Below are 13635 nucleotides of genomic sequence, written 5' to 3'. Positions count from 1 at the left end.
CGTCTTGTATGTTCCGACGTCCGACCGAGAAGGTTTAGACTGGTAGTGCAGTCTTGACAAAAACTAAACACTTAGACTGACAGTGCGGTCTTGACAAAAACGATACACTGTGTCTTGTATGTAGCGACGTCCGACCGAGAAGGTCTAGACTGACAGTGACAGCCTTGAAAAAAACGAACACTGCGACCGGTTTAGACTATTAGTGCAGTCTTGAAAAAAAATATATACACTATGACCGAAAGGTCTAGACTGACAGTGCAGTCTTGACAAAAACTATACACTGTGCTTCAACGTCCGACCGAGAAGGTTTAGACTGGTAGTGCAGTCTTGACAAAAACTAAACACTTAGACTGACAGTGCGGTCTTGACAAAAACGATACACTGTGTTTTGACGTTGAAAGGCTGCCTCTGCAGCCTAGGGAAGACCCCTAAATGGTACTACAGTGTGTCTTGTATGTTGTCCCTATATGTATGTCATCCGAATGAATGAAGGCCTCTGTAAGTCCTGTTTGTTTTTTTGTTTTTTTAAGGAGTTGGTCTTTATATGTATGTTTTGACGTCAGAGACGTGTAGGCTGAAGGTGCGGAATTGGTCAAGAACAGATACCTTCTGTCATCATTGTTAAGTGTACATGTTTGTATCTACTGTAAGCAGGAAGTGTGCTGCTGTAGAACGCCTGACCAGTGTGACTGACCGTGTGACTGCTGCAGCTGAATGTGTGTCCCACTTCGGGGTAAGTGTTAGAGGTGAATGCATTAGGAATTGTGAGAGTATGAATGACAGGCGCACCCACTCTATTTATTAGGACCGTGGTTCAACTTATTTCATATATGCCCCTCGATCGCGTGCCGTTCCTGGGTCCATATATGTAATTGGGTTGGACACAAATCATATAGTTCTGCTTAAGTGACTTCTGATTCTGGTTACTATGGTGCATTCACAAGTGCATGGCTTTGTACCATTTTGAGTCTGACTCAATGGAGCACAGTGATTTACTTCTGAGTGAACGGTGTGAAGGCCTGAGGACGTAGGAGACACTAGGGGAATATTTTCCAGGGGGAGTGAGAGAGAGAAAGAAACTTAGTAATACCCCACATTCACGTACTGTAAGGTACATCCTTGACACCTGCTACTGTTTTTTTTCCTGAATTAAAATATTTGAGTTATATTGAAGCAGGTACCCCTGAGAATTTACATACTGCAGTTATCCAACGGCAGGTTGACCAGTACTTTCAAAGTAAAAAAAATAGGAGAACACAGTCAATGAATCACAAAAGGCAGCCATGCATACAGCTCAGCCATTTGGAAATTGCCGATCTACAAGCTCACCAGCCCTTCCATCTGGAGCACTTCAAGCTTGTAGATCTGCTATTTTCAGGGGGAAATTGTGCATGTCAGGTATGAGAAATTGTGATCGGGGACAGGCTGCTTATTTTACTTTTCTAACTGTGGGTTTTCACTCCACTCTGATACCAGCGTTTGTTTTTGGTACTTTGACCCAAGTACATGTAAGTGAGTGTAGTCTGCTCCGTGAGCACTTTTGTTTAGTGATTTTGTTCTATTTAGGAATGCAAGCAAGGAAGATAACACATGGGGCTCAGTGTTGGAAGGTCACAAAGTACATCTACTCAAGTGTCCTACTTGAGTACATTTGAGGTTTTCCATTTGTACTGCACTAGAGTAGTTCCAGTTATCAATACTTTTACTTATACTCGACTACATTTCAGAGGCCAATGTTGTACATCTACTCCAGTATAATTACTGGGAACCTTGGATATTTAGGACTCATTGCAAATTTAGAATGCTGTGCTTGCAGGAGAGTACCTCCACATGGCAACGTTGATGCTCTTGATTGGGTGAAACAGCTAACTAGGGAATGTAACCCGTAAGATTAGAAGATTGGAGTCAGTTATTTTGAAAAAAAAAATGAAAAAAAGAAAAGAAAAACGCCATTTGACCATTTCAATAAGATAAGTATATTTCTAGTTTCCGAAACTATTACGTTTCAAATAACATCTAGCCCATATGGCTCCTATCACTGATATTAGTATTGAATACCTATCTTCTTCTTTGAGTCGAAATACACCCCACCCCAACCCCCCAGCAAGGCCAAATGTCAACTGAGTAGAGAGACACATTTCTGCGTGTAGCCGCTTAAACATAAGTTGTGATAGACCAAACAAGGCTACCATGCCTGCATGATAAGGCCAGGACACTTCAATTGATATCATTTAGAATGAGAAATACATATTATGTATAGTGCACAATAGTTAGATTTGTAACATATAGTATCCAAATAACTTTAAGTAACATTTCTATACACATTAAAAATGTTCCACCCCACATATCCAACTAAGTCACATACTTACATTATAAGTTAATTATTTTACCGTTTATCATTAATATATATATATATAATTTTAAATAATCTCAGACTTTAAAATTTGTGTTTGTTTCACATTCGAAGACTGCAACAATGTGTGGCGGAGAGTCATTTCTATCTATGAACTGGAACATAAGCACTTGGAGTCATGAAAGACTGAAAGAGACATGTGAAAGACCACGCTAAAATGCATTTTGATCAACATGCTGAGGCAGAGGGGCATCAACATTGCAAACTGCAGTGTTCACGAGACGCACTTCCGATGACACCTATGGCGACCAGAGAGCAAGCCTTGGGAAAGCTTGCATGACTTTTGACAAACTTTTTTCTGTTACAGACAGTGGGAACTACTATGCCATGGGGAAGGACACACTTTCTAAGCAAGCAGTGGAATATATGAAGCAAGGTTGACTTACTGCTAATCGTTGTTGTTGGAGCCTCGACATGTGTAAACAAATACATATTCTATCGCTCTGGGTAGGCTTCAAAAAATCAAATAATAATAGTGCCCCACTAGTAAAATAATATTACATCTTATGTGTAGTGACATCGTAGACTAACATAATTGAAATAACTGACAAAAACAAGATTGACGTGATAAGCTGGTGTAATGTCTAGTGTTGAATAGGTGGCCACAATCAAACTATATATTTCCAAATTAAACTAAATTATGCAGGACTCATCTCAAATGAGTGAACTCAACGGAAACATGCTGTGTTCTTATTATTATTATATTATAGATATACTGTGTTGATCAAGGTCACACTGTGGCACTTTGAGGACAGGATGAACCATAGAAAGACTTAACTGGTAACATGAATAGAGGAAGTCATCATGCCTAGCGGAGATAATACCTTGGTCCTTGGAGAAGCAGATATTGAATAACGTGGTTGTTCACTAGTACAAGGTTGATTTGTTCACTACCCTTTGAAGTTTTTATGTTATATATAAAATTTGTGCGGGGATCCTTGCTCACATTTAGTTTTGATATAGGGCTTTCTGTTGCACTTGAGCTAAGCTGTATTGTCGAGAGGCTCACGAGCACGTTGGGTGATGCTTGGCAGAACATTTATGACTACAGACGGTAGCTGCACGGTCCACGGCCTCTGAAGGGTGCACACTTCGGGGTGGTGTACTTGGTGGCTTCTGTCATGCTATTTTGATGTGATAAACCGAAAGTGAAACTATATGTTTGTTTGTGGTGCTCAGAATATCTCCCTGTTATGTTAATGGTCAGTGCTTTGGAGTACATTATGAGAACATGCCGGGTTTTGGTTGCAGAGTGGATGTCAAGTGATTTCATACAGTGGACATTAGCTTTGCAGTTTGTTGCCAGTTGCGGTGGACTGGCTGAAAACTACACTGTCTTCAAAAGAGTCCATACTTTACATGAGGTTAGGGGGTAGGCTCCCCAATCCCTTGTGTAAAACAGGCGGCAGCGGGGTCGCAAGGCTCCCAGAGCACGTTAAAGACGTATGTATAGTGCTGGGGAGAGACTGAAGGGCCCCCGTGTTCTGTCAAGGATGAATCAACATCCTGCTGTGGAACCGTCTAGTCGATGTGCCGACTGCCGCTCTCTCCTAGGGTTGGCAGCACATGGTGCGTGGATGACAGTCCACACCTAACCGGACGGGAGCTGCGTGACTCACCGGTTACAGGCAAGGCGGGTGAAAACGGTTAATATTCTGGTTCCCGTAGCCAAGCGGGGCCAGGACAAGACCGTCGGTTTCCTGCCTGGGGCGCCAACCACGCCAACGGGTAAGGGATCGCTATCGACTGGGTCACCCGCCGGTCGGATCGCAAAAAGCATTAAATCCATGGCGTGCTCCCCGACAGGAGGCGGGTGTGGTCGCTGCGTTCGGCTCAATGTACAGTCAGGCCATCACAAGCTCAAAGCGACCGCCGGAGTGCAACAGTCATGTAAGCGAGTGATGCTCCTGTGATCGGTGGGCTTTGAAAAGAAGACGCCGGGAAGCAGGAGGCTTGAACTCTCTATCCAGGGTGACCTGGGTGTAGACCTCAAGTGGAAAGGGGTCTAGCCTAGGACTGCGCCCCGGTGGGGAGGTCTGAAAGACTTAAGTGCATCAATCGTGGCGCAAAATGTATCCAATTTCTTTGCTGATCATTGACCGAACTTTTATACCCTTTGCCAGGATACCACTGATTGACCAAGGGTAGTGGGGAGGTCCGAAAGACTTAAGTGTGTTAAGGTTGTTTATGTTGTGGTTAACCTTCCATTTCTCTAAAATAGGTCGACTGCTTGCAGGAGAGACGTGTACACTTTTGCTGTCGTTAACCCTCCATTTCTCTGAAACAGGTCATTGGGTGCAGAAGAGAATTGTACAATTTTGTACAGCCCGAGAATGAGGTCAATTGACCTGTGCAAAAGGCACAGGAAAGGTGTTTTGTTGTGTTTCCGATTCCATTTTGTGCATGTGTTTTGTGTATATATAAAAAAAAGGTGAATGAAAATTAACTAACTACCTCGTTAACTTTAAGTGCAACCTAATATATATATTAGATTGCATAATTATTAATACGTTTTTGAACCATTTTACATTTAGTCAAGGTAAAGGAGGGTGGCATCCTGGCCTCTGCACATTCCTATGCTGTGTGCCCTGCCGGGTGGCAGGTCAAGGAGGGTTATAGTATGTTTACATTTTTTTATATATAAATATTTATGTTATGTATCGCCATGCATAGATATCTATATAGATATATGGTTTACATTTTTACATTTTTTATATATAAATATTTATGTTATGTATCGCCATGCATAGATATCTATATAGATATATGGTTTACATTTTTTTAATATATATATACTTATGTGATGTCTCGCCATGCATGGGTATGTATATAAATATATGGCCCTCTCCCCAATCAACAACTACACACACTCTCACAATCACACCACATAAACATTATATTGCCACCTGGGCCCCCATGCTGAACTTGACGAAGAACACCCCTGCACGATATCTACGCCCCGACTTTTGACCTCAAGGAGGGTACGGATCTGACTGGCGCTTGGGGTTTGAGCCCCTGTGTATAATACGGGGGGCTCCGGTCTCAGGCACTGGTAGGAATCTCCTCCGCCCCAGGAGGGTACGGACCCGGGGGCTCGGGAATGGGACCTCCGTCTCTTAGCTCATTCAGTGCCAAGTACATTCGTTAATGGCGCTTGGGGGGGGGGGGGGGGCTAGTCTTGGACTCTGTCGGAACCTCCTCCTCCGGGCTCGGAAAAGTGACCACCTCAACCGGAGGAATTGGAGAAGAAGAAACCAAAATGTACGCATATTACAAAAAAAAACGAATTAAAAAATAATAATATACATGTTAGAATAGTTGCTTGTAAAGGAAAACTCAGTGGGAGTGCCCCACTGAGGGACCCTAAGTTTAGCAATACATTTGTTGGAATCAAATGACAAATTATGTAATTGTCCCCAATAAGAGCTCATGTCCAGATGGTAGGTTTGGGACTGCCCCAGCCTAGTTCAGAGTTTCCCCTTCAAAGAAAAGGGTTTTCCTCGGCTCACATGACTCAAAAAGAAAAAAATGGGACCTGATTTTTTAAACATGCAATATGTTATGCTATAAAGTAATTGCTATAAAATACTGTTCACATTTAGGTGTTGTGGGTACTAAATTCGTACCCAAGGAGGGGTTGATGGTCCATTGTGGAACCTTGGGCCGTCAACCTTTACTTTATAGAGTGTGGAGCACAGTAGCTGTACTCCAATTAGAAGGCCGAACGTGCCATCCACTGTTTTTGATATACTGAATGCTAAAGATAAGAACCAGAGAATTCTCCAGGCGCTCAACCGAACGCTTGTTTGCATGCAGCCCTAGATGTGGAGCGAATTGCCTTCGTGATATATCAGGTCGTATTGTTTCAATATCATCAATTTGCTGTTCTCTTAATCACATAGTATAAAGGGAGTCTCCCTTGTTTGTCAATAAAGATGCCTTGCGCATGTGAACGGTAATTTCTGTGTATGTCGTCTATAAACTGGACTTTAGGGTTCATTGAACCAAGAGTGACAGGTCTCCCACGGCACATCAGGTCCGCGGCTAAAAACATATGATTTTGGGGGTCCTTGACATGAAAAAGATTGAGCACCACTGATATAGAAACATACGTTTTTCAGAATACTGTTGAGATTTAGGAGACATGTAGAATCGACTTCAGGTCTCAATGGGTTAAGTAATGCTGACACTGGAGATGGTTTCTTGTTTGTTGTTTTGTTGGAATTGAGTGAAGCATTTGACATCAAAATCAAAATATTGTTATCAAGTGTGAAGCATTTGACATCAAAATCAAAATATTGTTATCAATAGATTATGGGGGTGGGTTGGGTCAGAAATCGTCTCAAGAATATCCAGGATTAGATCAATTTTGAGTTTTAAAGACACCAAAATCATCATACATGCTTTTATTTCTTCAGGCTTTGACCATTGCAAAGGCGTTTTAACATATCTTAAGCTAAAACACTCAATAGGCTACAAATTGTACAGCTCTAAAACCAGGAGAAGAGAGCATACTCCTATTTGAATTTCCTTTAACTAATGACCTGTTTGTTTTGGGTATGCCCAAACTGAGGTCCTCGTGCAGGAACCTGCTGGTTATTCCTGAGTCAAGACTGAAGACAAAGGGTGATTGTGCCTTGGCTCCTTGACATCCTGGCTGAGCAGCTCAGGCTTGCTAAATCACTGTCAATCACATGCCAATCAAATATCCCACTACATTGCCTGAATTTCAGTTATGTGAAAACTGGGATTTACTTATACCAAAAGGCCTTTCCATTGTTACAATTCTGTTGTTCTTAATGTTTCACACTGCACTTTGTATACACAATACACATCATCATGTTGTTTGATTTGATTTGATCATTCCTTCAGTTTTATGTAAATTCTCGATATATAAAGTGCATTACTATTATTCAAGATTGTGTGGGCTTCAGCACTCCCAAGGCACTGAGTGCTTGCAGTCAGATTGAATCCTTTGAGGTGAATGTCAGACAAAATAATCAGGCTCTCAAACCTGAGGTCTGACTGCTGTATCTTTATCATACCACTGCCACATCACATTTGTGCATTTATTAGCTCATTAGTTCACGGCGGCCTAATTTATACTTTGTTGTACGACCGCACCGCTTGCTGAAAATAACACATTTTCAACTGAATAAATTAGTCATTAGTCTGCTTTCCAGACATATGGAGCCATTTTCCAGGCCTTGACCTCATCTGTGTCACTCTCTCTCTCTCTCTCTCTCTCACACACAGACACACGCCCACCCCCACACCCACACACACTGACCCGCTTTCTCCCCTCTCGTTCACTTCTCATTCTCTCTGAACTCCTCTTCCCCCACAACCCTCTCTTCCCCTCTCTCTCAGGGAATGGGTGAGTGCAGCACATTTTCCCCTTCCCTTCTCCTCTGAAGTTCCAGCTGCTGTAGACGGAGTAATGTGTTCCCCAGAGGCTGGTGGGGTAGACCACAGCCCAGGGAAACGGACCGGGCCCGCCACCAATAAACTCCACATTCTCACACACGGAGGAACAGAGACAAGAGGAAAAAGGAGGAACCGGGCACATCCAGGAAAAAAAAGTCAACTTCCAAGGTTCTCGGTCGTGAACATATGCGATTGATTATTGATTATCCCCAGGCCCCTGGCTGGCTGGCTGGCTGGCTGGCTGGCTGGCTGGCTGGGCTAACTGTGACAGACGGTAGTGACCTAGTTTTTAACGTACTGTACCCTGCGAGGCATAAATGGAGACAAATTTGAGACAAATAGAAGGGGAGGATGTGGAGGGAGAGAGGGAGAGAAATTGGGGTGGGTAGGGTACTAGGGCTGATGAGGAACATACCATTTGGTTCAGGAATTTATGAATTCGCATATGGTATTCCTATGGCAAACAAACTGACAAAATGGCTTATTTGTGAGATGTGAAAACCTTTCTCCCAGTGCTCTTAACCAAAAAACGAAACTCAGGTCCACGAGCCTGTAACAATATACAGTCTGGAATCTGTGTTTGTGGACTCACTCATATGAGGGTTGTTTGGACTTTTGAATACAATTGAGCTTTAGAGGTTAGAGCTAAGAGACACACAACTAAGCCCTTTAGGGTGAGGCTGTAATAGTCGCGCTTCGCGCGAGGAACAGGAATACAACGATTTCCTACATGCTAATGGTGCTGTTAGTTCTAAAACGGAAAACGACAATCATCCTTGGTACCATCTCTAATTTCAGCACTTCCATTTTGCTCTCTAAGGAGCTGTTCGCTGATGGTTTGTCACAGGGCTTTTTTCGACGCATAAAGATCCTGAGTATTAATTTAACTGAGAGTAAAAATGGACCGGTAAGGTCTGTGTCAGCTAAACTCATTTGAATTTGTTCCACTCACATGTGCCTTCTCTCTTGGTCCACTTAACTCCTTAACTCCGGACTAGCCTTTTTCTTACCTTTATCTGATGTTATTATATCCTAGAACGAGTGGTACTCGTTTTCATAACTCCATCCCGAGTCCACCGCAGCTAAAAACGTTGAGCGGATGTTTTTTTCTTTTTTTTAAATGTCTGACATTCATAATGACAGAAACCTCGCCACAGTGTTTTTGTCTCAAATGGGCCGCCGTAGTGTTTACAAGCGGACTTGGATGAAATCAGGGGTGAAATCTCGTCTTACGAGACTTCCGGAGGGGGCAAAACACAAACACTGTGGAAAGTTTTCTGTCAATATGAACATCAGATATTTACAAAGATTTTTTTTTTTGAGCAATAAAAATACGCGATTTAGCACAAGGACCATCTTTCACGTTTTAGCTACGGTGGACTCGGGATGGAGTTTTCTACTGTACCACTCGTTCTAGAATATAATAACGTCAGATAAAGGTAAGAAAAAGGCTAGTCGGGAATTCTCCTTTAAGAGTGAATCAACATTAAAACAGTAAAATCCTCATCCTTTTGTAACTCTGAGAAGGTACAAATGCGACCAAATGGACCCATTTGTACGCTCTCAGAGTTAAATTAACCCTGAGGATCATGTTACTGTGCAGTAAGTCTTCACTCATACAAACTGTTCTTTACAGTATAGAGGGGAAACGTTTCAAAGCTTAAATGTGGAGGTAGTTGTGTTTAAGTAGAGAGACCAGATGCCCTGGGGCTGCAGGTTTTGATGACTGTATTTTCCCTCCTGCTTCACATCAGAAATGGCAACTTTCACTATCCATGTCGGCCTCTCATTATCTCTCTCTCTCACGCCATCCTCTAATTTAACATGCATTGATTCTCACCAGCCAACAATTATCGCACTTACATGCATGTGCCGCGCACACACACACACACACACACACACACACACACACACACACACACACACACACACACACACACACACACACACACACACACACACACACACACACACACACACACACACACACACACACACACACACACACACACACACACACACACACGCAGTACATACATGAATCGAGATGCCAGTACCATTTGACTCATGAGGCCCTTCCCAAGGGAACAGAGCTCTTCGGGGGGTGGGGCATGGAACTAGGGGCCTGTTCCTAAAAGGCACGATGACTAAGATCTCAAACAGCCTTTTGGACCCGCGTCAAAACCATAACCACCAAACCACCAACGCCTGGTGGTGGTGGTGGTGTTAGTGGTTTTTGTACTTACAGGTCCTCTGAAGATGCTGAATGTATTGTGCACCAAAGTGGCATACGTCACTGACAGGATGACTATATTCACTACCCTTCCTCATGTAGTAGAGGAAAAGCAGGTAAATGTCACACTTGTACTGCTTGTGTTTGCTATTACCCAAACAAAGATTTTACGATGGGAATGTTAGATAACATCTGCCATTTTGTGTCATAAAAGGAGGGGTTATTTGTCACAGAAGCTTCTATGACAGAGAGCATTCTCGCAGTGTTTGATAGTGTTGGTACCACGGTGTCTGTCAGCTCACTCAACAAACACGGTTTAGAGTCACAGATTGCCGCTGAGCCGTTCGTACTCAGAGTGTTTGATGCAAACAAGGAAGAAAGACTTGAAATCAATAGTGGCATGTCATCAATGGCTCCGCCGGCTTTGTTGTTCTGTACTCAACAAAAACAGAGCTACTCTCAACGCTCTTGTCAGCACTTGTGTCGTGTGGGAAGCTTACACTATACAGGCTGAACATAAAAACTATTTCTCCTCCACTTGCATCGTGTCACTGTCAAGAGAGTCTATTCAGCTGTGTTGCTCAGCCATGAGAACGAGCCCTGCCATGCACTCTGCAACTCTGCTTCGAGTCCTACCCCATAGCCCTTGGCTTTGAACGACAGCCAGGCATTCCTTCGTACATACGACTGTCATGATGGCTGGCTGTGATTCATGATTAATGCATATCTCTCTGGCACAGAAATAAAGAGACAGACAGACAGAGAGACAGACAGATCTGTAGATGACTAGATAGAATTCACCCTCCCCAGTTTTCCAGACAGATGACAGTGATTGCTGCGTGCGCAATATATCACAACCTTTATTTCTAGGCCTACTACATTAATTTTGATAACTGTCTTGTTAACATTTAAATGGGATGACTTGATGTGAGAATCACAAATCATCGTGACATTCAGACAGACAGCTAATATTATAGACAGACAGACAGAGAAGTTTTACATCAGTGAAGTTTTGCATCAGTGTAAAACAAAAACAAAACCAATTTTCAAGCCCGCCTCTCTAACATTAACGAGCAACATCTGTCTCTTTGAAGATGTTCTTCTAAATTCAGCAGAGTACAAGTATTCATCTGTCGGTAATAAGTAATCGTGTTTTCGGCTTAGCATCGTAGACTTGATTTAATATTTCCGGTCCTCTGATCTTGTGTTGCGTCTGTGAGCGCCAACAGGAAGGTTCCGAAAGCCAAACACACTGTTTTGTTTACCAGGGTCATCTGGATCCTCCTGGCACTGGCAGAGGTCTGACGAAATCACGCCTGCAGGGTGTATTTGTGCAGGGTGTATTTGTCATAGACACCTTTCATGCCAACACATGTAGCCTACACTTTGACTCCTAATGCCTATAACTCACAAAGCCTTTATTGGAGAGTTGCATAACACCAAGTTACGATATTTGTTTTGTACTTTTTGCTCTGATACACTAGCACGCAGAGCTGTGATTTATCAAGAGCTTCTGAGGTATTAAGACACCCTTGACTTTGGTGTTGAGACTCACACCTTTCTACAGCATTGGTTCTCAACCCAAGGGTTAGAATGTGCCAGTTGGCCAAAATGAAAAGAGTGGCGTGGGGACATATCATAACCACATGTGTGATAAGTTTCTGTGGGGTTTGAGGTCGAAAACTGCCAGAAACCAGGGGAAATTAAGTTTAAAAAGAGAAGGGAAAATTAAGAAGGAAGAAAGGACAGAGAGTTAGAGAAAGAGGGGAAAGCGAAGAGAGTACAGTAGGACAGAGAAGGAAATGAGCCCACCCCGACATGGCTGGTTCTTCTCGGTTCCCGGCAGCAGCCAGTGGTTAGAAGTTCATCTGAGGCGTGGGTGTTCAGCCACTCTCAATGTCACTCTCACAAACGCTTTATAGGCACAGCATCAGTTAGAGCAGTAGCCGACACGAGAGGGCTTCTGTCTACGAAGCCACCACACTTCACCTCTATCCTGCAATTAATGCCTCCTGAAGTATTCACGATCCATACAGTTTCCATTTGAAACGATTGAAGCATAATATTTATAGAAGCCCAGAGCGACTTGGGTCCAATGTTGGATTGCCAGGCTGTACAGTAGTTATTTTCCTATACCTCGAAGATACTTTCACTGTAAAGCGAAGACATACACTACAGTCTTTGTGAAACGTTTTAATTGAGGCCTTCAACTGCTTTTTGCTGCAGACATCACACTTTACCAATATGAAAAACCAACCCAGGATACCAACATTGGATTTTTTGCTAATCGTTTTCCCTACAGTCATTAGAACCACAAGTAGTTGTATATCGGTTTGACTCAAAACCAATAAATACATGAGTTGGTCTCTTTCACACCTAGGCACGTGTAACTATTCCATTAATGTTTTGTTGTGCAAAGCAGCTTGCGGCATTTCCAGTTAGCGCCCACAAGACATAATTGCAATGGTGACGGTTTTCCAACCATGGCTCGAGACTAGAGCCAGATGGATATCGGTTTGGCCGATATTTAGGCCATAATTTCATTTTTCATGACATCGGTATTGGCTATTATGCAGCCGACGTGTAACGATTTAAAACCACTTTCACCCTGGAGGCTCTATTTTGGGCATGTCAGCAAACATCAAAGGTTTTCAAAAATGTTCAAAGATCTACAAGCTCATAACATGCATGTTGCATCGCAACATGTTGCAAGCTCGTAGATCTACTATTTTTTAGTTTTTTTAATAGGGCTTCAGTGGTTAAATAAAATAAAGTCCGGTCTATGAGTGAAATCAAGTTGTTTTTCAAAATATCGTCCAGAACATCATTCATCGGTGGCCTAGGACTCTCCAAAATATCTGGCATTGGTCGGGCTCCACTTGGGACCTGCGTGATATGTCAACGCCCCTTTTCATAGAATGTTAGCCGATAATGCAGGAATACGTCGACAATAAAGTCTTGAACATAAAACTTTGATTAACAAGACGGTAAAAGCCTTAGGGCCCTATCTTGCACGCCGCCTTACCCCATATGCCCAAACTGTTAAGGCATTTTTTACTATTTTGAAAAACATTTTAAAATAGTGAAAATAGCCGATCTACATCGACACGTTGTGAGTGTCTAGGAGGTGGCTATCTGAAATATTTAATAATGTTTTTCAAAATAGCAAAAAATGGCAAAAACCTTTAGGCATAAGGGGTAAGGCCTTATGCCTAAACTCACCCAGGACTCGTGCTGCGCTTCGAGCTTGTACATCTGCTAATTTTGAACATTTTTGAAAAATCTTGAAAGTGAAGAGAACTACTGATTTAGAAGGCATTTGTAGAATCGGCCTTAGGTCTTAATGGGTTAAAGTGTGGGAATGACTGACCGGTGCCTCGATCTTGATGAGGGCGATGTCCGACTTCTCGTCCACATCTTTGATCTTGGCGTCGTATGAGGCGCCACTCTTCAGCTCCACCTTCACACGGTGCTTGTTGGCGACCACGTGAGCATTGGTCACGATCTGACCGTCCTCCGACACCATGAAGCCCGAACCGCTTGCCACGGCCACCTCCCGCTT

The 13635-nt window shown here is 42.9% G+C and overlaps 1 protein-coding gene across 1 annotated transcript in view; it reads right to left on the bottom strand.

Moving 5' to 3' along the window:
- The window catches only part of LOC311059174 (serine protease HTRA1A-like), a 47293-nt gene that overhangs the window by 19971 nt on the left and 13687 nt on the right, over positions 1-13635 (bottom strand). The window contains exon 3 of the mRNA XM_084076859.1: positions 13444-13635. This exon is cut by the window's right edge and continues 13 nt beyond it. Coding sequence (XP_083932985.1) covers positions 13444-13635 — 192 coding nt within the window. The remainder of the gene's footprint in view (positions 1-13443) is intronic.

This window comes from Gymnoscopelus microlampas (assembly GCF_963454915.1).
Source record: "Gymnoscopelus microlampas genome assembly, chromosome: 13".
Lineage (NCBI taxonomy): Eukaryota > Metazoa > Chordata > Actinopteri > Myctophiformes > Myctophidae > Gymnoscopelus > Gymnoscopelus microlampas.
The sequence above is the reverse complement of the archived record's forward strand: the minus strand, read 5'-3'. Positions and strand labels throughout refer to the sequence as shown.